Source organism: Salvelinus sp. IW2-2015, linkage group LG4q.1:29 (assembly GCF_002910315.2).
Source record: "Salvelinus sp. IW2-2015 linkage group LG4q.1:29, ASM291031v2, whole genome shotgun sequence".
Classification (NCBI taxonomy): Eukaryota; Metazoa; Chordata; class Actinopteri; order Salmoniformes; family Salmonidae; genus Salvelinus; species Salvelinus sp. IW2-2015.
The window spans coordinates 30,351,488-30,377,678 of record NC_036842.1 but is presented as its reverse complement, the minus strand read 5'-3'; the positions used below and the strand labels follow the sequence as shown (position 1 = coordinate 30,377,678).

The following is a 26,191-nucleotide window of genomic DNA, read 5'->3' as shown; positions in this document are numbered from 1 at the left end:
TCTGCTAACCATGTGTATGTGACAAATAAAATTTGATTTGAAGACAATGCAGGAGTGGCTTTGGGACAAGTCTCTGAATATCCTTGAGTGGCCCAGCCAGAGCCCGGACTTCAACCCGATCGAACATCTCCGGAGAGACCTGAAAATAGCTGTGCAGCGAAGCTCCCCATCCAACCTGACAGTGCTTGAGAGGATCTGCAGAGAAGAATGTGAGAAACTCCCAAATACAGGTGTGCCAAGCTTGTAGCATCATACCCAAGAAGACTTGAGGCTGTAATTGCTGCCAAAGGTGCTTCAACAAAGTACTGAGTAAAGGGTCTGAATTCTTATGTAAATGTGATATTTGCAAAGATCTCTAATAAACAGTTAAAAAATATATATATATTTTAGAGAAAGGCTGTAACGTAACAAAATGTGGAAAAAGTGAAGGGGTCTGAATACTTTCCGAATGTACTGTACATGATGTCAGAGCTCACAGGTTCTCTGCTTCACAGCTCTGCATGGGTTTTGACTGACAGCGGTTCTGAAATTTAGCAATGCGTGTGACAAGAAGTTGCCCCCATCCCTCCAGTTAATTGGGCAACTAACTTCAAGGTTTTATTTCAAGATCAAAAAGGGGCTTAGGTGGTGGACGTGGCAGATGGCATGGCAATGAGTGCGGTTGGCTGTCGGCGCAGCTACATTTTAGAGAACATTTTAGGAGGCCCCCCATCTTGGCACTGTAGAGAAAATTTTGAATTTTCAAGCAATTTCCTACAATTCTACAAAATTCTCCATGGAGCAGAGAGAAAATTTAGCAGTTTTAAAGCTAATTTCCTGCAATTCTACATATTCTGTCATGGATAATGCTGTGTTCTTTTGCTCAAACATAAGAACAAAATTAATTCTGCTAAATCCATTGTTTACATTTTTTTATATTTATTCTCCCTGACTGTCTAGCTTTTATTTTGGTGATTGTTAGTTCTCTATTATTTTATAGAAAATATAGATTCATTGTCTTTTTTACATACTTTATATCTGTTTTAGTCGTTTAAGTTTATACTTCATGTTTTTCCATCCCAAAAATGTAGAAACATGTTATCATAATATATTAATGGATTACAATGGCAGAAAAATCCCTGACTTCTGCAAGTGTTCTGTTGCCCGAGTGAGGTAAATGCTGTAAATTACAAAGGCTCAATGTATTTGAAAGACATTGAGGATTATAATAAATACCGTTTTGTTGTCATACAAGGAAGCCAAAGACCCACGAGTCCAAATGTGCACTTCACATTTCCATATCATAAAACTAATGTAATATACAGCGTCAACATTTACGATGTATACGTTGAATGTACAGTTAGAAGATGACATAATACCCTGAAAAGAATAAGCCCATTTGTACTCATGACTCCATTCTATGCGCACCATATTACAATCTGTCTCTCTGAATTGCCTTGTGAAAGTCTAACACTAAGATTGTAATCAATAATTTAGCTAGTCATGTTGGCAATAGAACAAGCTTTCAAATTATGCCCACCTGACCCAGATTGTGATATATAAATGGCCCGTTTTTGGATTGCGTAAACAGAAGTAATTGTGTAAAGGCAGACATGCAGGGCTGTGTTCCAAACAAAACAACTGCATGTACTTGCTCTAGTTCAACGGCACAGCTAGGAAAGCAAAAAATAAAATAAAAAAAGCCACTTATAGTTGAAAACTCTGAGTCACAAAAGTGCCTTGAAATGACTTAGGAACTGTGCACACTTGAGAGATGTGTCACATGGAAACACCAGTTAGACCTCACACTCAAACCCGTGTAAGTTTGTCTTATGTTGCACCTACCCCACATTTCCAAGAATCTTATCATGTTACTGAATGCATTCAGATATTTTCAGATTACGTTATCAGCAAATGTGGCGAATAGTACAGTAAATTATAATGCACATAAAATCAACAGTGTAATGTTTGGATTCAGTCTTGTGTTAGGTGAACTGTTGTGTCCTCACCTTTAGTCAAATACTTTTTCCATAATATCCAAACTGTTCCCTTTAAATTCCTACCATGGTTATGCATATGCTTTCATTTCACATTTTAGTCATTTAGCAGACACTCTTATCCAGAGCGACTTAGAGGAGCAATTAGGTTTAAGTGCCTTGCTCAAGGCATATTTATTCCGTAAGAAACATTTCAATTTATCCCTATCCATAAAAGCCAATTCACAAGAGTCTAAGGAGCTAAAAGAGACAGAGCACACTTCATTGCAAATGTTGTTGATCAGTACAGTAAAATGTTCTCCTAGCAGCAGCCAATAAAATAATATGTTCTCCTAGCAGCAGCCAATAAAATAATATGTTCTCCTAGCAGCAGCCAATAAAATAAGTCCTAAATGGAAGGGATTGTTTGTAATCTGTTGACCAATGAAATCAGCTAAAACAAGCTCAATAACTCAATGCATGCACACACTCCTATTGAATAATACGCATTCACCTGTATTGTGAATAGACCTAGGCTACATTTTGATATACCCAGTTTATCAATAGAGATTTACAGTTCAAATAAATGATTGCCATTGTCATTTTTGTAGTTAGATTGGTAAAAAGTCAAATTGACTGTCTGATTGTGTAATGATTCATTAATGCATACATGGCTGTCTCTAAAAGCACATAATGTTTAAATCTAATGATATTGAACTCAACATGCCCAACGATTGAACAGAGCAGTAACTGAGTTTCTCTCTCTGGATCAAGTGCCATTGTGTGAATTAGGCTAATATGCCTTCTTTTATTTTGTGGTATCAAGTATCGTGATGGTATTGAGTATTGTGATACTAAACGTGGTTTCGGTATTGAAGTCAAAGTTCTGGTATCGTGACAACACACACGCCGAAATACAAAGAACATCAACCGAGACATATTGTAGGTAACAATGCATTTGGTCACTCACACACCCACACTGAAGAAAAACAGATGCCAATGAAACATGACGCAATACAAAGCACATATGTCGGCGACAGGTGCCGCACACACACCAACCCAATACACCACAACAGACCCACACCACAAACACTCACAGTTTGAGAACGGCCGAGCGCTTGCCCAGCATCATCTTGACGAAGTCTCTGTAGTTGATGCTGTCGCTGATGCCTTCGGTCACCTCAGAGATCATCTTCTTCATCTCCAGGTGGGTCTTAGGAACACCCAGCTTCTCCATCATCCTCTTCAGACCCATCATATCTGGAGGAAAACACAGGAGAATGGTTAACACACAAACGAGAACGACACACACAACACCTGGCAAATACACATACGCAAGCAGCCAAATGTGCTTGCCTGACACCTGTTTTCAAGGCCAGTAGGTCAACTACAGTATCACCTTTCTAGTGGACACAATGGTGACTAATGAACCCCTTATAGACCTCTAGTTCATCCAATACAGACAACACACTGAGGTATTAACCAATGTTCCCTCATATTTTTTTCCGGCACTGAGCAAATTTCAGGTCTGCTGAGCACAAACTTGAACGTTGTAGAAATTCTGTGCAACTTCCAGTGCACGTATACTGTGAACACCGAGGTTGTACCACTTTAAGTTACAGTTTTAACAGTGGCCAAGTAGGCTACTTTATCATAATGTAGACCTACCAGAGTGGCCTACCATAAAAAACTATGGAGAAAATGCATCCAATAACATTTTAACATAGAAATAGCTGTTCTAGCATTCAGCCAACAGTAGCAGCCAATGTGTGGTGTTCAATGTAGGCCAACATTCCATGAGACTTTTGAAAAAAACAAAACATACAGGGCTTGACATTAATCCACTTGTCCTTCAGACAAGGAGGTGACTGAAAATGTGCTGTTTGATGCAAGAAACTACTTTACAAAATAAAATGCATTGTTATTCCCATACCATTATTAGAAAATCAGACAAATTATGCTACCCTCTGCCTATTAGCTACTTATTAAAGCTAGTCTCAAAATACAAAACCGCCCTTTAAGACAAAAAAAAAGCTCTTTACCGGACTCGCTTTTCAAAGATGCCTAGAAATGCACACGTTTGGTACTCTTGTAGGAAGCAATCACTCTCCTATTGCTGACAATAAATGATCTAACTGGCTAATAACTCACTACCTAGCAAAGGATATGAACAACATGTGCATATGTGGCTACATGCAGCTCGCGCTTTGATCTCAAAACAAGCACATTTATTTACGACCGCTCATGCTGTAAACACAGTCCAGTTCAAAGTAAATGGCACAGATCCATATATGGCAATGGTCTATTTACATATAGGCCTACTGTTGCTCATTGTTTTTGCCGCACCAGTCTGTGTAGAGTATGGGCTGAGTATTACATGTCAATGCAATAGAATTCTACTCCAATGCATTCTGCCTACAACAAAATCTCTTACATAGTTTGTTCTGGTAAGTTGCATTGAAAGTGGCTAATATTGCATTGATTTGATTACAATTGCCACAGTAAAGAGAAACGTTGATAGTGTTAACAGCGAAAACTATAGAAGTGGTCGCTGTCAAGATCAGAGTCAAAACGCAAGCCAAGACCTACCGCTCAGGTACATGACAAAAAAAAAAACGTAAAATTATGTAACATTAACCAATTAAAAACAGAACTGTAGCAATGAGGTTTGTGCAGTAAGCTATAGGCCCAATACATTATCACTGCATATTGGCTTTGCTTGAATTGCCCTGCCAAAGCATTGCTGTTCGGGACATTTAAAAATATATATATTTCCAAATTTGAGGAAGGCTTTATGATCACACCGGTAATAGATCTGTTGCTGAATTATTTGTGAGGCACAGCTGAGCGAGCATACATTTAAATAATTTGCTTCTTATTTTACTGAGCAGATGGTGCCTGCATCTGATGGTCAGTCTCAGCGGAGGGAGAGCGCAGCAGACTGAGGGTCCGCCTCAACATCCCTCCGCTCTCCCTTTCCTCCACTGACACTGACCAAAAAGGGACACCGTCTTCCAGCTGATAGGGAAAATTGAGTCGTACCGCATTATTTCTGCCTCATGCACAAATTCATGTTAATCCTATGAACAGTAAAAGTGAAATACATCACGATATCAAAAGACCCAAGCTGCTAACAACAACGCAGGCCTATAAATACACTTTCCTACTCATTCCTTACCGCTTGTTGTAGCGCTGGGTGGAAATAGGAAGAATGCGCATTTTATGGCTTATAAAAAAGTGTTGAATACAAAGTTCACAGTGCTGAGTAAGAACTTAAAAATTAACTCACTCATAAAAACAGCAGCTCTTTGCTGTATCTGTTGACATTCTCTCTAGTAATGGTTTTAAACATTTTTGAAATCTCAAAGTATTAACTTTGCTGTAGCTTTATTTCTCTTTTTCGTGATATCCAATTGCGAATCTTGTCTCATCGCTGCAACAACCCAAAGGCTCGGGTGATGCGAAGGTTGAGCCATGTGTCCTCTGAAACATGACCCGCCAAACCTTGCTACTTAACACCTGTCCGCTTAACCCGCCACAAGGAGTCACTAGAGTGCGATGAGCCTAGTAAAGCCCCTAACCCGGACGACGCTAGGTCAATTATGCGCCGCCCTATGGGACTCACGGTCACGGCCGGTTGTGACACAGCCTGGGATCGAACCTGGGTCTGTAGTGACGCCTCAACGACTCTTAGACCGCTTCGCAACTCGAGAGGCCTGCTGTAGCTTTATTTTATGCCTGCTACGTTACTGCAGACACAGTATTCTGAGCCATCCGATTGGCCAGCAGTAGGCCTACAGTGAACTTGATTTGCTCTCTAGGCCCGCCGGGAAGGCAGTGTTTGTACCCTCACACACATGAAATGTGTTTTCCTACCCGGCGCGCAGGGCAGGTGAAATCAGGTGCATCTACTGCCAACAGCCCGAAACTAAAAATTAAAAATAGGAACAAGGCAAGAACGCCAGAGATCGACCAGTCGATCAAATCAAATTTTATTGGTCACATACACATGGTTTGCAGATATTAATGCGAGTGTAGTGAAATGCTTGTGCTTCTAGTTCCGACATTGCAGTGATATCTAACAAATTCACAACGACTACCTTATATACACACACAATGTAAAGGATTGGAATCAGAATATGTACATATTAATATGGATGAGCGATGGCCGAGCGGCATATGCAAGATGCAATAGATGGTATAAAATACAGTATATACATATGAGATGAGTAATATAGGATATGTAAACATTATTAAAGTGGCATAATTTAAAGTGACTAGTGATACCTTTATTAAATCAATTTATTAAAAGTGGCCAGTGATTTCAGTCTGTATGTTGGCAGCAGCCTCTATGTTATTGATGGCTGTTTAACAGTCTGATGGCCTCGGTGACCACTACTCTAGAAAGTTGAGTGAAGTTCAATCTCACGTTTCTCTGGGCTGATATTTCTGTACGGCAATCCGGGAGATGCGGGCAGTCTCTGGGCTACTGCGCACAGCTTAGAGGGAACATTCGTCTTAACTACTGCTCAGTGATATCTCACACACACAGGTAAATTATCCTTATGACTGAAGGACTGCAGTTGTGTATCACTGCTGAGCACCTGGCTGCTTGCTGGTTCCACTACTTACCAATCTCTCCCTGGTCGTTCAGGTCAAACTCTGCATATTTGTCTGCAAAACAAAAACACACAGCGGACTAAATAAGGAGTGTGGTGAATCAATGTAACACCCCCTCATACCCTCCAGAGAGACACAAACAACACACCTACATCAGACAACACACACCATAACATTCTCAAACACACCATATAACACCTAATATATACAGTAACACACACACACACAGCATTCAAAGTATTCAGACCCCTTCACTTTTTCACATTACAGCCTTATTCTAGAAAATTTATCAAATATTTTATTATTTTCATCAATCTACACACAATACCCCACATGACAAAGCAAAAACATATAATACATTTTTAAAATGATGAGAAAGTGCATGCAGCCTCAATTAGCCTAGCTAGCTAGTTATCTTAAAGGGATGCTAAGGGGATTGGCAATGAGGCCCTTTATCTAGTTCCCCAGAGTAAGATGAACGTGTGGATACCATTTTTATGTCTCTGCGTGCAGTTTGAAGGAAGTTGCTAACTAGCACTAGCGTAATTGCTAACTAGTCATTGCTAACTAGCATTAGCGCAATGACTGGAAGTCCATGGGTACATGCTAGCAGATACCCATTGACTTCCAGTCATTGCTCTGACGCTAGTTAGCATTGGCTCGCAAAACAACCTCTAACTTCCTTCATACTGGACAGAGATATACAAATGGTATCCAATAGTTAATCTGACTCTGGGGAAGTAGACAAAGGTCCTCATGGCCAAAATTCTGAAGTATCCCGGTTTAATGCAGTCAAGACAGGTACTACATAACCATATTGGATGATAAATAACCCGAGGTAAGGCAGCGATTAGTCTACTATAGCGGGAGTCAGCTTGGTTGGTTACCGTCTCTCCCTCCCTCCTCCCTGTGTCACTCACAGTAGCACGGCCCCTGCTAGAGAGGGTCACCGCTCTACCTCCTTTCCCTCGCGCTTTATCAGCTCTGGTTAATAAAGTAGCTTAAAAATTGACTTTTCTGCTGCTTCTCCCCAGATCGGAAGGGGTTTGCATCCGACCAGGTCTATACAGAATGGGTCGAGTTGTTCTCGGGTCTGTTCGGAACTGATCATTCATATACACACACACACACACACACACATAAATAATCAGGTCCAGATGGGAAAGCCCCAAGTCCATTTTGGAACAGGTCCAACTTTTTGGGCCTGTGAAGGCCTCTAGGTGAAAAGCCGTGGAGTGCGGCTGTTTCTGAGATACTGGATCTGGCGCGCCTGGCACCGACAATCCTACCACGTTCAAAGTCGATTAGTACGATTTTGTCCATTCTAACGTTCAATCGAACAGTAACTGAATACCTTGATGCCCGTCTGCCTGCTTTATAAAGCAAGCCACGACCACGTGACTCACTGTCTGTAGGAGCGATCCATTTTCGGGAACGGGTGGTGTACCTAATAAACTGTCTGGTGAGTATAGGTCAGAGATCCTTCATAAAGTAGCCTGATACTTTATCAGTAAGTAGTAGGGGGACAATGCTGACCCTGCACGTAACTTCTGAGGAGGGCCCCTCCAGTTCCCGCCTCCCACCTAAACACTGCTCTGTGAGTTGGCCTCGTCCTAAATCCCTCTGTAAATCATCCATCCACACACTGATAGTCTCAATTAAACAAGTATCTTCTTCCTCTTCTCCTACATTCCTCAATGTTCCAAAAGGAGAGTGAAGTAGCTTATCCTCTCTGAGGACATCCCGCTCCCCCTTTTCCCTGTGCCCTCCTATTCACCTTTTCGGGCTTGGCTGTGTGCTTAAGGGCAAGGACTGAGAATCACACATTGTTTCGCTTTCTTCCCCACCCCTTTCTCACCTCTCTTTCCCTCCCTTTCTTCTCTCCATGGTCAGGAGTTTGTTCTGACAGACATATTTGTTTGAGAGAGACATCAACTCCTGGAGCGTGGGTAGCGGTTGGTTTGAAGCCTCAGCTGAGACAGAAGGATGCTACATGGAAAGCCTCCTGTTTATTATGTATTGTGCTCTTGACTGCTGCCTTCCCCTTTGTTCATTCTCACTATCAAAAAAGAACAATGCCTCCAAACAATTGCTGTAACAGCTTTTGATAGCTCTATATTATTCCTGTGTTATTAATCACATCTCAGAGGCTGAGAGAGCTCTGATCTAGAAGCATAAGATCTAAACTGAGACAGGAAACCAGCTTTGAAGCACAGCGGCCAATCAGCAGGTAGGAGGAAACGAGGGGGCAAAGGTGAGGAAGTCAGGGGTCAGTGAGATACCATAGAGACTAGAACAAGATTGTAGCATGGAGAGCCATCCTCTCAGGACCTCCCTGGGACCCTGCATGTTTATACACCATTTCCTGCACTGCACGGTGGAGTATGAGAAATACATACAGGGGCTCTATCTAGGTCTGGTCTCCCATGTTTATAATCTTAGGACTTACCCCACACACTACACTGACTAGCAACTCTCATACCTTTCTAGGGAGTTTTTCCTAGCCACCGTGCTTCTACACCTGCATTACTTGCTGTTTGGGGTTTTAGGCTGGGTTTCTGTACAGCACTTTGAGATATCATCTGATGTAAGAAGGGCTATATAAATAAATTTGATACCTGTTCCTTGAACGATGACACACGCACGCCGACACACAGAGTTAATTAATGTAGACAGTAATATGGCAGGAATCTGGGAGTCTTTGAGGTAAGCCCCGGTCTCAATGCTGTGTTATGGTAGTTCATCTGGTCCTGTTATTCTACTCCCTATAACCACATGCTCCCCAGAGCCCTGGATATAACAACAACAACAACCAGAGGAGTGGAGCAGCCACATTCCTGCTGCCTGGACTGCAGGGGACAGGTCGGGCCTCACAACCCGCTTAGAAATCAGTACAGAACACACAAACACTAAAAAACAGACACAAAAGACAAAGATCAGCAATAACCGACTACATTATCATGCTGTTAGTTTGCCTGTCCAAGTAGACCTGGCACGGAACACCATGCAACCCCACACGTAATGACACTTAAACAGTAATGAGATGGCAGCACAAACAAACACATTGACATATGGTACACACACCCCCACAGGCAACTCACTCCCACTCCTCTGTGATTAAGAGCTAAAATAGGACAGTGATACATCAGATATTCCAGGTCGGGTAGGTCTTTCCTGGCAGAATTCCTTACTTTTAAAAGAATCCAGTTTTTCCAGGAGGTCCTCCTCATCCCGGTATTTCTGGTCTTCCATGTATTCCTAAGGAGATAGGAAGAGGGGAGAAATATATCTTAGATCCTTGCTGAGTATCAGGTCTAACATGGCATCAGATTCACAAAATGTTACAATCATGGTTACCTCCCAATTATCTCTTCTTCCGCCCAAAGTGTGGGCTTCCCTTCACTGGTTTATAAGGAAAAGACTGGGATAAGAAATATGGTGGAAACTACAAATATCCCATGCCTCCACCAATCCAATGCTTTTTCGATTGGTGGGAAGAAGTGAACGGGTGTACACTTCAGGTTTCAATGTATCTGAAAAAAGGTTTCAATGTGTCAGAAACTTGAGCTAATTAGCTTAAGTACAGCACAGGACAATGAAATCACCTCGACCTCAAAGATGTCCTCCTCAGAAATCTTTTGTCTTGGTAAAATGGAACACGCCACAAGGGTGAAGGAAAGAGAGAACATCTCTGGACATTTCTGGCAGTTAATGAAAAACTAATGGAGCAATCTGCAGGGTGAGAAAGATTCCCCATGCCAAGTCTAAAGGGTCTGTAAAGACACAGGCTGCTTCCCAAATGGAACCATATTCCCATTTTAGTGCACTATATAGGGAATAGGGAGCTATTTAGGATGCAACCACCCATAGAGTGCAACCACCCATAGAGTGCGTTCCTATAGGGCTCATTAAACAAGTTGGATGAATGACTGATACCGGAGTCAGTAAAGAAAGGTAGACCACTATTGTGACTGACAATGTTCAGGTTGTCAAGGGATGAAGATACCTTTAATGTCTGAAGGTGTGTTAGTACAGTTCATGTGTGAGCGGTAATAATGAGCTCTGTGGAATCGGCAGAAAGCAGAAAGACCCACTACAATTCGCATACCGCCCCAACAGATCCACAGACGACGCAATCGCCATTGCATTGTCCTATCCCACCTGGACAAGAGAAATACTGATGTAGGAATGCTGTTCATCAACTACAGCTCAGCCTTCAACCCCATAGTGACATCCAAGCTCATCACTAAGCTCAGGGCCCTAGGGCTGAATCCCTCCCTGTGCAACTGGGTCCTGGACTTACTGAGGGGCCGACCCCAAGCGATGAAGGTAGGCAACAACAGCTCTGCCACGCTGATTCTCAACACAGGGGCCCCACAGGGGTGCATGGTCAGTACTCCCTGTTCACCAATGACTGCGTGGTCATGCACGTCTCTAACTCAATCATAAAGTTTGCTGACAACACAACAGTGGTAGGCCGGGTTACCAACATTGACGAGACAGCCTACAGGGAGGAGGAGAGCTCTCGCGGAGTGATGCCAGGAAAATAACCTCTCTCAACGTCAACAAAATGAAGGAGCTGATCGTGAACCACAGGAGACAGCAGAGAGCACGTCCCCATCCACATGGCCGCAGTGGAGAGGGTCAAAAGCGTCAAGTTCCTCGGAGTGCACATCACTGACAACCTGAAATGGTCCTTTCACACAGAGTGAGCTGTCAAGAGGCTGAAGAAATTCAGCTTGGTTCCTAAGACCCTCAAAAACTTCTACAGCTGCACCATTGACAGCATCCTGTTGGGCTGTATCACCGCCTGGTACGGCAATTGCACCATCCACAACCGCAGGGCTCTCCAGAGCGTGGTGCGGTCAGCCCAATGTATCATCAGGGGCACACTGCCTGCCCTCCAGGACACCTACAGCACCCGGTGTCACAGGAAGGCCAAGAAGATCAAGGACCTCAGCCACCTGAGCCATGGCCTGTTCACCAGCTACCATCTAGAAGGAGGAGACAGTACAGGTGCATTAAAGCTGGGACCGAGAGACTGATAGAAGCGGTGTCTATCTCCAGGCCATCAGACTGTTAAACAGTAACCACTAGCCGGCCTCAGCTCAGTACCAGGTCCTAAACCTTAGTCACTGTTACTAGCTGGCTACCACCCGGGACTCTACCCTGCACCTTAGACCGATTTGTTCTATATAGAGTAATTGAACACTGGTCACTTTAATGTTTACATACCGTTTAACCTACTTTATATGTATATACTGTATTCTAGTCATGGCTCAACCTATAACACTACTGCTGTACATACCCTTTCTATTGATATACATCACCACCACATACGCACACCCTGGAGACATGGCATGGGGAATCGGTCTCACATTTGTTTTTCACTTTACACAGGAGTTTATATTTTGTTCATATAGATCAAACATATAAATGCAACATGTAAAGTGTTGGTCCCATGTTTCATGAGTTGAAATAAAATATCCCAGAAATGGTCCATATCTACAAAAAGCTTATTTCTCTCAAATTCTGTGCAGAAATTGGTTTACATACCTGTTAGTGAGCATTTCTCCTTTGCAAAGATAATGCAGCCACCTGACAGGTGAGGCATATCAAGAAGCTAATTAAACAGCATTATCATTGCACAGGTGCACCTGGTGCTGTGGACAATAAAAGGTCACTAAAATGTGCAATTTAGTAATTTTGTCCTTGTAGTTTTGTCCTTGTATGGCAATTTGAATGCAGAGATACCGTGATGAGATCCTGAGGTTCATTGTCGTGCCATTCATCCACCGCTATCCCCTCACGTTTCAGCATGATAATGCACGGCCCCATGTCGTACGGGTCTGTACACAATTCCTGGAAGCTGAAAATGTCCCAGTTCTTCCATGGCCTGCATACTCACTCAGCATGTTTGGGATGCTCTGGATCAACTTGTACGACAGCATGTTCCAGTTCACCCCAATATCCAGCATCTTCGCACAGCCATTGAAGAGGAATGGGACAACATTCCACAATCAATAGCCTGATCAACTCTATGCGAAGGAGATGTGTCACATTGCATGAGGCAAATGGTGGTCAAAACAGATACTGACTGGTTTTCTGATCCTCACCCCTACCTTTTTCTTTTAAAAGGTATGTGACCAACATATGCAGATCTATATTCCTAGTCATGTGAAATCCATAGATTACGTCCTAATGAATTTATTTCAATTGACTGATTTCCTTATATGAACTGTAACTCTTTGAAATTGTTGCATGTTGTGGTTCAGTATACAGTGCATTCAAAAACTATTCAGACCCCTTGACTTTCCACATTTTGTTAGGTTACAGCCTTGTTCTAAAATGTATTAAATAGTTTCCCCACCTAAATCTACACACAATAACCCATAATGACAAAGCTAAAGAAGGTTTTTAGAAATGTTTGCAAACGTCAAAATAAATTTTTTCAACGTAAATATTAAAATGACATAAGTATTCAGACCCTTTACTCAGTACTTTGTTGAAGCACCTTTGGCAGCGATTACAGCCTCGAGTCTTCTTGGGTATGACACTAAAAGCTTGGCACACCTGTATTTGGGGAGTTTCTCCCATTCTTCTCTGCATATCGTCTCAAGCACTGTCAGGTTGGATAAGGAGCATTGCTGCACAGCTATTTTCAGGTCTCTCCAGAGATGTTCGATCGGGTTGAAGTCCGGGCTCTAGCTGGACTCAAGGACATCCATCCATTTCATTAAGAATCTCTGTACTTTGCTCCGTTCATCTTTGCCTCGATCCTGACTAGTCTCCCAGTCCCTGCCGCTGAAAATAATCTCTACAGATGCTTCACCGTAGGGATGGTTTCATCAGACCAGAGAATCTTGTTTCACATGGTCTGAGAGACTTTAGGTGCCTTATGGCAAACTCCAAGCAGGCTGTCATGTGCCTTTTACTGATGAGTGGCTTCCGCCTTTTACTGATGAGTGGCTTCCGTCTGGCCACTACCATAAAGGCCTGATTGGTAGAGTGCTGCAGAGATGATTGTCCTTCTGGAAGGTTCTCCCATCTCCACAGAGGAACTCTGTCAGAATAACCATTGGGTTCTTGATCAACTCCCTGGCCAAGGCCCTTCTCCCCCGATTGCTCAGTTTGGCTGGGTGGCCAGCTCTAGGAAGAGTCTTGGTGGATTCAAACTTCTTCCATTTAAGAATGATGGAGGCTACGGTGTCCTTGAGGACCTTCAATGCTGCAGACATTTTTTGGTACCCTTCGCCAGATCTGTGCTTCGACACAATCCTGTCTCGGAGCTCTACGGATAATTCCCTAGACCTCATGGCTTGGTTTTTGCTCTGACATGCACTGTCAACTGTGGGATCCAAATAATGTCCAATCAATTGAATTTACCACAGGTGGACTCCAATCAAGTTGTAGAAACATCAAGGATCAGGGATGCAAACCGGTGAGGGCCCAAAAAGGTGACTATGTTTTGCACAAACATGCAAAAAATCCCTGCTAGGGGGAAATGCAGGTTAACTAATTAAACAAAGAATATGATCTACATGATTTACACACAGTCGCTGTGTGTAAAATAGTGATTAATGTGAACTAACTCACAACTAAAACATGTGAAGAAAGCAATCCAATGTTATTTGTTGCCTAGACTTTACTGCAAATGACACTCAAGTCTTGATTAACAAAATACACTAATATTGCAGTTAGACATGACAGCCTTTATAATAGAATGTTTGTGACCACACACATCTAAATATTGCACTTGGGGGAAAAAAACATCTTAAAGTAGAAATAGAATGAAACAAACAGGCATTCCATTTTTGCTCTATTATAGTGGCCACTATAGTAGACGTCAATTAAGTGCACAAGGCTACATTTGTCCAAAAATGACGTTTGCAGAGGGATTTTTTTTTTATAATCCCCCCCACTCATTCACAAATGGTACTGTCAAGTTCAACACAACAAAAGCAATATCTTTGGGCTACACTGCAGGTTATTACATCGCACACTTTCTGCCTGTGGACATCTGTCTACAATGTGCCAGCAGCAGAGCATGAGACCCTTTGTAGGCATAATTGATGTCTTTCAGGCAGAGCGCACACCTGGCATACCTGGCATACCTCTTTTTATCCAGTGTATTGAAAAAGTGAGAAAGCGGGAAAGTGTATGGTGTTCCTTTCACCTCTAAAGTGGCATCCAGCTTAAGCCAGGCCCAGCTACACTTGATCCCTGAATCCACTTGTTTAACAAGCAACGCCTCATATTCACCTAATTCTCTCATTCTGAAAATGAACCACATTGTAGAGGGAAACATTAGTTCACAGATAATGGTTAGTTCATTAGTTAACTACTCAACATTTCACAGCGATTGCCAGGGTCTAGTAAGCAACGGGCGCCGAAGACATGGATGTCAATTAAGGCTCTCTTATTCAGAGGGGTTGGGTTAAATGCAGAAGACACATTTCAGTTGAAGGCATTCAGTTGTACAACTGACTAGGTCGCCCCCTTCCCACTAACGCGTTATAATTTGAGGAACGGCAAGGAGTCGAAACGTTATACCAGTAAATACTACAGCAAATTGGTTAGGTTACTAATGTTAGCTCATCTGATGTGGTAACGTTAGCTAAAGTTAGCTGTGACTTCATTAGCCAGCTAATTTTCACACCATGAACTCAATTATTTGAACAGTTAAGCTGGCTAATGTTGCTCAACATTTCTCTGGCTAGCTAACGGAGAATTCAATCCAGCTAGCAAGATAACATTACGAACAATACTTGTTCCACCACACTTTCTCCCTCACCTCAAACTTCCCAAATGCCAGTTGTTTTTCAGTTACAGCTCATGAAGTACTCTTCATCACCTTCTCACCCCGTCTCCATGGTCAGGCTTCTCACCTACCTCTTTGTTATCGTTCAGGGGACGCACTGCTGTAAATGGCAAACTGCCTTTCTACTCTCTGCTGTCTTTCCAGAGCACGCGCTGATGCTGTAGTCTTTCCAGAGCACGCGCTGATGCTGTAGTCTTTCCAGAGCACGCGCTGATGCTGTAGTCTTTCCAGAGCACGCCGCTGATGCTGTGTAGTCTTCCAGAGCACGCGCTGATGCTGTAGTCTTTCCAGAGCACGCGCTGATGCTGTAGTCTTTCCAGAGCACGCGCTGATGCTGTAGTCTTTCCAGAGCACGCGCTGATGCTGTAACTAGCAAATTGCTTGGCTCTTCTGTCGTGTGCTGCATTCTGCTGTTATGTGAAAGATTGGCTGAGCCTTGGATAAAGCCAGTATTGCTCCAAATGTGCATCACTCGCTTGCTTACAGCCAGTAGTGTGAACCAAACTTTTCTCATCGGATCTACACGAATCATGTAGGTCACGAATTTCGGCAAAAGGTGACTAGTTCACGTCCCTGCAATGGACATTAGACTGGTGGAAATCTGTCCTTTGGTCTGATGAGCCAAATTTGAGATTTTTGGTTCCAACCGCTGTCTTTGTGAGACGCTGAGTAGTTGAACGGATTATCTCTGCACGTGTGGTACCCACCATGAAGCATGTAGGAGGTGTGAGGGTGCTTTGCTGGTGACACTGTCTGTGACTGAGAATTCAAGGCACACTTAACCAGCATGGCTACCACAGCATTCTGCAGCGATACGCCATCCCATCTGGTTTGCGCTTAGTGGGACTATTATTTGTTTTCAACAGGACAATGACCCAACACACCTCCAGGCTGTGTAAGGGCTATTTGACCAATATGGAGAGTGATGGAGTGCTGCATCAGATGACCTGGCCTCTACAATCACCCGACCTCAACCCAATTGAGATGGTTTGGGATGAGTTGGACCGCAGAGTGAAGGACATAATGAGTGCGCAAAACATTAGGAACATCTGCTCTCTCCATTACATACTGACCAGGTGAATCTATGATCCCTTATTAATGTCACTTGTTAAACCCACTGCAATCAGTGTCGATGAACGGGTGGAGACAGGTTAACATCTTTATGATAGGGGGCAGCATTTTCACTTTTGGATGAATTGCGTGCCCATAGTGAACTGCCTCCTACTGTCCCAGATGCTAATATATGCATATTATTATTACTACTATTGGATATAAAACACTCTGAAGTTTCTAAAACTGTTTGAATGATATCTGAGTATAACAGAACTCATATGGCAGGCAAAAACCTGAGAAATATTCCAAACAGGAAGTGAGAATTCTGAGGCTGGTTGATGTTCAACTCATCGCCTTTTCAATTCCCTGTAAGATATGGATCTGTTTGCACTTCCTACGCCTTCCACTAGATGTCAACAGTCTGTAGAACGTGGAATGAAGCCTCTGCTGTGATGTTGAGCCGGATGGGAGGTGTTTCAGTCAGTGGTCTGCCAGAATGCCAGTTCCTGGTCACGCGCATTACACATAATATCGCCTTGCGTTCCATTTCTTCTAGAGACACGAAGGAATTCTCCGGTTGGAACGTTATTGGATAGTTATGATAACATCCTGAAGATTGATTTTCTACTTAGTTTGACAAGTTTATTCGACCTGTTAAATAACTTTTTGAAGTTTTCGTCCGAGTTCGCCTGCATCTGCGCGAGCGTTTGGACATGTGCACTAAACATGCTAGCAAAAGTAGCTACTTAGACATAAGTAATGGACATTATCGAGCAGAACAACGATTTATTGTGGAACTAGGATTCCTGGGAGTGCTTTCTGAAAAGGGAATATTTATGATGTAATTTCGTATTTCTGTTGACTCCAACATGGAGGAGAAATTTTGTTTTTATCTGAGCGCCGTCTCAGATTATTGCATGGTGTGCTTTTTACGCAAAGTTTTTTTGAAATCTGACAGCGGTTGCATTAAGAACAAGTGTATCTTTAATTCTATGTAAAATGTGTCTTTCAAAGTTTATGATGAGTATTTATGTTATTTGACATGGCTGTCTGCAATTTCTCCGGATATTTTGGAGGCATTTCTGAACATGGCGCCAATGTAAACCGAGATTTGTGGATATAAATATGCACATTATCGAACAAAACATAAATGTATTGTGTAACATGATGTCCTATGAGTGTCATCTGATGATCATCAAAGGTTAGTGATTAATTCTCTCTCTATTTCTGCTTTTTGTGACTATCTTTTGCTGGGAAAATGGCTGTGTTTTTCTGTGGCTATGTACTGAGCAAACAATTGTTTGGTGTGCTTTCCCCATAAATCCTTTTTTAAATCAGACATGTTGGCTGGATTCACAACAWGTGTAGCTTTAATTTGGTGTCTTTCATGTGTGATTTCATGAAAGTTTGATTTTATAGTAATATATTTGAATTTGGCGCGCTACATTTTTTCTGGCTTTTGGCCAAGTGGGACATTACCGTCCCACATATCCCAGAGAAGTTAAAGAAGGATTTCTAAGCCTTGAGAAATGAATTGTGTATGTGTGACATTCAGAGGGTGACTGGGAAAAACAAAATATTTAAGTGCCTTTGAATGGGGTATGGTAGTAAGCGCACCGGTTTGAGTGTGTCAAGAACTGCAACGCTGCTGGGTTTTTCACACAACAGTTCCCCATGTGTATCAAGAATGGTCCACCACCCAAAGGACATCCAGCCAACTTGACAACTGTGGGAAGCATTGGCGTCAACATGGGTCAGCATCCCTGTGGAACACTTTTGAGACCTTGTAGATTCCATTCCCAACAAATGTATGCCGTTTTGAAGGCAATGGGGGGCATTGCTCTTTCTGATATTTCTTTCATCTTTTTGGATTATGTGCATATTGTTTTGGTATTGCTAGTTATTATTACTTCACTGTTATAACTAGAATCACAGGCATTTCACTGCAATAAGATCTGCTAATCTGTGGATGCAACCAATACACTTTGATTTGATGTTTCTGGTTTTCAGTGATAGGTTGAAATACTCTAACCTCCATTTCCCCTGAAAAACAGAAGTGGGGACCCTGCTCAAGCGTCTTTCTAAAACTGGTAAGTTAGGTTAGAGTGAGTGTGTGTCTAACGGAGGGAGGGAGAGAGAGTCTGAGTGGGAGAAAGAATTAAGAAGAGAGAGACAGTGACACAGACAGATTGAGCAGGAGTGAAAGTTTGTACAGTGTGAGGAGTGGAATTTAAATTGCAAATGAATATGAGAATCAGCCTTACAGCCCATCTTAACGACAGCGGCACGATTCAGTGGGTCTGACTCATCACTGCGACACCCCCCCCAGAGGGTAATACTAACAATCTACGGTATTAACAGCCTATAAAAAGTAGGTCTCATCGTGGAGGTCAGACAAGGATTTATTATTATTATGGAAATGAAGTGGCTAAATCAAAGCGATATTGTAATCTGCTGAACATCACTGCATTCATTGACGAGAAACACTAGCTGTGTTCGAATACCAATACACTGTATACTACACACTATTAGTTAATTTTAATACTGTAAACGAACGGTAACCTTTCAGTTGAGCATACTAGCGCTTCGCCTGTCTACCGAAAGTTGATGTTGTTGCTATGCAACCTCTTGCTAGCTTGTTAGCATAACAAAAGACTAGCTTGACATTAAGATTTTGGGTTTGTTCGTAAATTCAATCTGGAGTGCCAGAGTGCATACTGGGCGTTAGTAAAGCCAGATCGTTGTCAGATTGAATTTATGAACGGACAGAGCGCGTCACTGGACACTGGCCGGGGAGTAGGGTTGATCCAAGCATTCTGACCTCACAACGGGTGTCAAGCTAACTCGCTAGCTATTTCCAGACACAAATGAGAGAACGACTCACTTTGACCATTTTACTAGCCCTAGCAGAGCTGGTTAGACCATTTTCATGTTATCCAGAGCGTTGGTGACTAACTGTTCTGCTGGCAACAATTTAATGATGCTTGCTTTTATTTGTTTTGCAGTGGTTTACTGACACCGGCCATATATTAAATAGCTGTTGAGCGTTTGTAAATTCAGTTATTCTGCTATCTAGCACATTCATACAAGAGTACTCTTAAAATCGGAGAAGATAGCCAGAATTAACAATGTCCATTGAGAACACACAACGACTATACCACTTAGCTAAGAATAATCAAGTCAATAAACATTGGATAGTTAGTAACATTATAGTTAATATACTGCCTGGCAAGTTCGATGTATTAGTAGCCAACTAACGTTAGGTAGCCAACTAACTAGCTAACATACCGGTACATACTGCTGTAATGCTATGCGGTTTGTAAGGATAGCGTAGCTAACAAATTGTCAGCCAACATAACGTGTAACGTAACTTATTTGAAAAGTCATTACTTTATTACATTGCTCAACATTTGTCATAATTAGTTAAAGCAATTAATTTGTATCCGCTCTCGTCGGACTTGGACTGCATATTTTCCGCCATTTTCTTCAAATCTGAAAATGTTGTGATGTCACGCCCATTTTCTAAAGCATTGCATTATGGGCCCTAACAGCACAGAAATAAGTGGCCACTGCTTGTATACTTCGTAATTTGACGAATTTAGTACATCATCGGGGAACTTTTGACATACTATATCCATACTAGGACCAATAAGCATACTATATACACGTCACAAAAAGTATGGTTAGTAGGAGTATTCGAACACAACTTTCTTTCACAATCAAAGCCTAAAATTAACACCCGCTACCTGCCAAATGCGGGTAAACACGTCTATTTCACCAGCCATGTTGGCGGGTGGTCTGCACGCCACAGTGCGAGCATTTCACTCACATTTGTGAATACCAAGAGTCAAGAATGATCACATTCATAGTAAAATAAATGATGCAGTAGCTGTTTTCAATGTATTTCTGCCATTATGCTGGTAAATTAATAGCACAAAGTCAAAGAACTACGAATCCTAAATAACCTATTCCACTTCGCGCTGCAACACTGCCTAGCTGGGGGCTGTGCGCACGTGAAGGGCTGAGTGAAATATAAACTCAGCAAAAAAAGAAACGGACCCTTTTCAGGACTCTGTCTTTCAAAGATAATTCGTAAAAATCCAAATAACTTCACAGATCTTCATTGTAAAGGGTTTAAACACTGTTTCCCATGCTTGTTCAATGAACCATAAACACAGGGAAGACATCCTCCTCCCTCATGTGGTATCCTTCCTGCAGGCTCATCCTGACATGACCCTCCAGCATGACAATGCCACCAGCCATACTGCTCGTTCTGTGCGTGATTTCCTGCAAGACAGAAATGTCAGTGTTCTGCCATGGCCAGCGAAGAGCCCGGATCTCAATCGCATTGAGCACGTCTGGGACCTGTTGGATCGGAGGGTGAGGGCTAGAGCCATTCCCCCCAGAAATGTCTGGGAACTTGCAGGTGCCTTGGTGGAAGAGTGGGGTAACATCTCGCAGCAAGAACTGGCAAATCTGGTGCAGTCAGTGAGGATGAGATGCACTGCAGTTCCGTAATGCAGCTGGTGGCCACACCAGATACTGACTGTTACTTTTGACCACCCCTTTGTTCAGGGACACATTATTCCATTTCTGTTAGTCACATGTCTGTGGAACTTGTTCAGTTTATGTCTCAGTTGTTGAATCTTGTTATGTTCATACATGTTAAGTTGGAGGAAAATAAACACAGTTGACAGTGAGAGGACGTTTCTTCTTTTGCTGAGCTTACATTTTTAGAAGCGCTACGCACATGCACAATTGCCTTGAAACGAAGGTCTACTAAAGTGATACTTTGTTCTTGTGTTTCTTGGCTATTTACATTGTTTTGTTCACAAGCTAGGTTGTTTTCTATGCCTTTCAACTGCTTGGGAAGAGAAGACAACGCTTCTACTAGTCAGACTCACAGGTACAAACATGATTTGAGTCGCGCTACCACGATAACCTCTCGTCCTTAAAAGGGGCAGGTGAACGTTTGTCTCCTGTGATATTTTAAAGACTCAGGCCACAAAAAGTTAAATTAAACAATATACGACATTAGTTACTTCGTACTAGTAATACATTTGTTTTAGAAACTTTTTGTTTTGTTGTTGTAATTTTAGCATCAAAACAACATTTTGACTGGTAAAAAATCTGAGTGCCTGGTAGATTTATTGTAAACAGGGCATAAAATTGTTAACATTTATCCTTGTGCGTGTATGGCCGATGTAATCAGTTTGCCCATATGGGTCTACATATTATTTTGTCAAATGGCCCACAATATCGGTGATGCCCTCTCTTTGTGACCTGATTCTCTCTCCTCACGTACAGGTTTGCTTTCATGTGACCAGAGCGCTCTTGACAGGCTGCCAGCCTGAGAGAGAGAGAGCAAGAGATTTAGTGAGAGTTGAAAAAGAGATCCACTACATGGCTAAAAGTATGTAGACACCTGCTCGTCGAACATCTCATTCAAAAATCACAGGCATTAATATGGAGTTGGTCCCCCTTGCTGCTATAACTCTCTGGGAAGGCTTTCCACTAGATTTTGGAACATTGCTGTGGGGACCATTCAGTCAGAAGAGCATTAGTGAGAGGCACTGATGTTGGGCGATTAGGCATTGTCATGCTAAAACAGGAAAGGGCCTTCCCCAAACTGTTGCCACAAAGTTGGAAGCACAGAATCGTCTAGAATGTCATTGTATGCTGTAGCGTTAAGATCTCCCTTCACTGGTACTAAGGGGCCTAGCCCAAACCATGAAAAACAGCCACAGACCATTATTACTCCTCCTCCACCAAACGTTACAGTTGGCACTATGCATTGGGGGCAGGTAGGGTTCTCCTGGCATCCGCCAAACCCAGAACCAGTCTGACGGACGACAGATGGTGAAGCCTGATTCATCACACCAGAGAGCGTGTTTCCACTGCTCCAGAGTCCAATGGCGGCGAGCTTTACACCACTCCAGCCAACGCTTGGCATCGTGATCTTAGGCTTGTGTGTGGAAACCCATTTCATGAAGCTCCCGGCGAGCAGTTCTTGTGCTGACCTTGCTTCCAGAGGCAGTTTGGAACCCGGTAGTGAGTGTTGCAACCGAGGACAGACGATTTTTACACGCTTCAGCACTCGGTGGTCCTGTTCTGTGAGCTTGTGCCGCCTACCACTTCGTGTCTGAGCCGTTGTTCCACCTAGACGTTTCCACTTTAAAATAACAGGTAAGCTATTTGGGAAAGCTCTAGCATGGTAGAAATTTGACTAACTGACTTGCTGGAAAGGTGGAATCATATGACGGTGCCACGTTGAAAGTCACTGAGCTGTTCAGTATGGGACATTCTACAGCCAATGTTTGTCTATGGAGATTGCTTGTATGTGTGCTTGATTGTATACACCTATCAGTAATGGCTGTGGCTGAAATAGCCCAAAACCACTAATTTGAATGGGTGTCCACATACTTATGGCCATGTAGTGTATGTTGGATGAAAAGATATGGGAACAGCCGTTGAGGCTGATACTCAATGCCATGTGCCTGTTCAAGCCCTCTTTCAGACGGTAGCCCCCCACACAAAGGGCTCATTCAGCCCACCACCCAGACACCTGTTTCCCGTCTAAACACCAAGGGAGATGGGCCACAGGGCATCAAAGGGCCTGCCCTTTTCTGATCCGAGTCAGGAATCACGTTGGGAATAGGATAAATTGGATAAATAGTAAGCAATACTTAGGGTGACAAGGATCGATCTGGTCTAGCAAGAGGGATACTACCTGACTGACGGGCATGCATGCAACAAGTGTACGTCGCTCTCACAACACAGGGGCGGCCACAAGCATGGTTTATGACAGCCAGCAAGATAACAGGTCGCTGGGTCGATAACGATGTGCGAAATTAATGACAGATTTTATCACATGCAAATGTAAGTACAGGTAGATCATCATGTGAGTGGAACTAGTGTTCACATAACATGGCTAGTAAGACTGCTGCTAGCTACTAACGTTAGCTACCTGGCTAAAACCACATTACAAACTGTCCTGAATGCTGATTGGCTGACAGCCGTGGTATATCAAACCATAAACTACGGGTATGACAACATTTATTTTACTACCCTAATTACGTTGGTAACCAGTTTAGAATAGCAATAAGGCAGCTCGGGGGTTTGTGGTATATGGCCTATATACCATGGCTAAGTCTAAAGGCTGCATCCAGGCACTCCGCGTTGCGTCGTACCGGGTACAGCCCTTAGCTTTGGTATATTTGCCATATAACACACCCATCACCTCGGCCTAATTGCTTAATTATAACATATGCACTAACAAGCTCGTCTAATTCAAAGCAGGTTCAAAGCCAAGTGTATTTTAATTCTGTTGAAAATACCTTCGCAATACATTGACAAAATACACAAAACGTCTTCATTAGAAAGATCATCAGACTTACCTTGTTTATTTCCTCGCATCTCTCCCTTTGTTGAGCTTTTAATAATCCAAAGGCTTTCCCTCCTGCAAGAAAAATAGCTCGTTAGCCTAATTTCATCATGTGGCTAGTAATCAGTAACGTTACTACAGTAGCTACCTACTACTAGCTAGCCCTCTAGCAAGCTCAATTGAAAAGAGTGGCTACTAGCTTTCCATTCTAATAAAATACAAAAATAGTCGACTATCAGCGTTAGCTCTTTAACTAGACCGCCCCCAGAAAAATATCCCACTCGGATATTTGTAATTACCTTGAAATGTATGATTTACAGGCATTGTGGAATGAGTTTGATATGGTGAGATAGATAGAGAAGGAGAAATCAGCACACAGCACCTCGCTCGTCTTCTTCCCTTCGCGGGCAGTGGCACGCACGCTGCCAGCACAGTGGGTCTGTCAATTCCATACAGGCATTGGTCAATTCACAGCAAGCAATGCTCTCTGGTTCGCCAGGAACGCTAGTGACAGTTGGTCACCCTCGTGTGGTACATTAAATAACTGCAAGTGCAAGGTACACAATCTCTTTAAAAAAATATCTATAAAAAAGATTTGAAACAAAATCCCTAAAAAGGTAGACCTAGGCCTCATTGTGGACGTGTGAGTTTTCAAGTCAGTTTTCCTCAAACAAATGATAATATTGCTCTTCATTGTCTTTATTTGACTCTGTATACATTTATTGGTGTGCTTGTATATACACGATGTATACAAAGGTATGTGGACACCCCTTCAAGTTAGTACTGCATTTGAACAATTTCTAAGAAATCAGGTCTGTTCAATGGTAATTTCCATTCTTGATATTTATTCCTTGATTCTTGAACAATATAACAAATAGATACTTCATGTGCTTACGTTTGCTTTAATGAATACATTTGATAATTGTTTACAAACAACAGGAATGTAAACAATGTAGCCTACAGTATAGCTTCTAGTATAACTATCATGACAAGAAAAGATGTCATGGACTGTCAGTCCATCTAGAGCGCTGTCTATGAATTTATGAAGAGTTACATTTCACTTGCCCCATCCATCAGCTGTATACCAAAATAAATGTCAATGTCAAACGTGTTGTAATGCGGATCTACCATTGATCAGTTTGAATCCTGGCCTAACTTTGGGGTGGCAGGTAGCCTAGTGGTTAGAGCATTGGACTAGTAACCAAAAGGTTGCAAGATCAATTCCCTGAGGTGACAAGGTACAAATCTGTCATTCTACCCCTGAACAAGGCAGTTAACTCACTGTTCCTAGGCTGTCATTGCAATTAAGAATTTGTTCTTAACTGACTTGCCTAGTTAAAATAAATGTTCAAGTCCATCAGGGATTGTCTGGCAGTCCTTGCATCTAGAGCTCTGTCTATGAAATTAGTAAGGCTATATTTCCCTAGTGATACTGAAAAACATATCTAACTGAAGTGGTGGGACTGCTGTTTTTCTGAAAAAACAATTCCATATTGTAGCTTGAATTGTAAAGGCAGGTCATCATTTTAATACATTTTTCAACATTTTATTTGATTTCATTTGGGAAGCGAATTTTCTGCATAGATGGTTGTCAGGACTCAGAGTACCCACATTATAGTGTCCATCGACTGTGTGGAGGTCATTAAGATCAGCATTATCTAAAACCCCCTGTGTCTCCCTAGATATGTGCCAGGGGCTCTCAGATCATTAGACTCTAGCATTTTAATTAAATGTTTGGTGTGGTAGAGTGACTACACTGGCGACCCTCAAGCAGTGACTGTCTGACAGACTTGAATGTGTTGTTTTGTGTAGTCATGCAGGAACTCTGTGACAATCTGGAGAAGAAAAAAAACTGTTAGTCTGACTCCTGTGACCATCTAATCAGTGTGTACATTATTATATCTAGGTTTGTGACATATATATTACATTTTAGTCATTTAGCAGATGCTCTTATATCCTTACAATTTCGATAGCTGGGTGTGACATATGACAGTCTTAGCAAGTACATTTTCCCTCAATAAAGTAGCTTACAGTAAAGTCAGCATTAGTAGGCCATAGTCTCACCCTCAACCCTTTAGGTATCTTACCTAAACAAACCTGATTCTTCAACAAGAATTTAGGCTGTGTTATACAGGCAGCCCAATTCTGACCAATTATTGGCAAAAGAGCAGATCTGATTGGTCAGAAGACCAATAAGTGACCAATATGCCAGGCTACCTCGGGGCTAACTGGGCTGTAGCCTTAAATCGTTCAAGTTCACAGATAGCGGGTTGTCACATCACTCTGGCTGTGTTGCAGCCCAATCCTGATCTTTTCCCCAATTATTGGCAAAAGAGTTGATCTGATTGGTCAGAAGAC

The 26,191-nt window shown here is 42.4% G+C and overlaps 1 protein-coding gene across 1 annotated transcript in view; it reads right to left on the bottom strand.

Annotated features, from left to right (window-relative positions):
• The window catches only part of LOC111961798 (allograft inflammatory factor 1-like), a 38,626-nt gene extending 14,300 nt beyond the window's left edge, over positions 1-24,326 (bottom strand). The window contains exons 1-5 of the mRNA XM_023984334.1: positions 24,133-24,326; positions 23,847-23,908; positions 9,767-9,833; positions 6,588-6,629; positions 3,053-3,215 (exon numbers count right to left, since the gene is read on the bottom strand). Coding sequence (XP_023840102.1) covers positions 3,053-3,215; positions 6,588-6,629; positions 9,767-9,833; positions 23,847-23,908; positions 24,133-24,157 — 359 coding nt within the window. The 5' untranslated portion in view covers positions 24,158-24,326. The remainder of the gene's footprint in view (positions 1-3,052; positions 3,216-6,587; positions 6,630-9,766; positions 9,834-23,846; positions 23,909-24,132) is intronic.
• Positions 24,327-26,191: the final 1,865 nt, after the last annotated feature.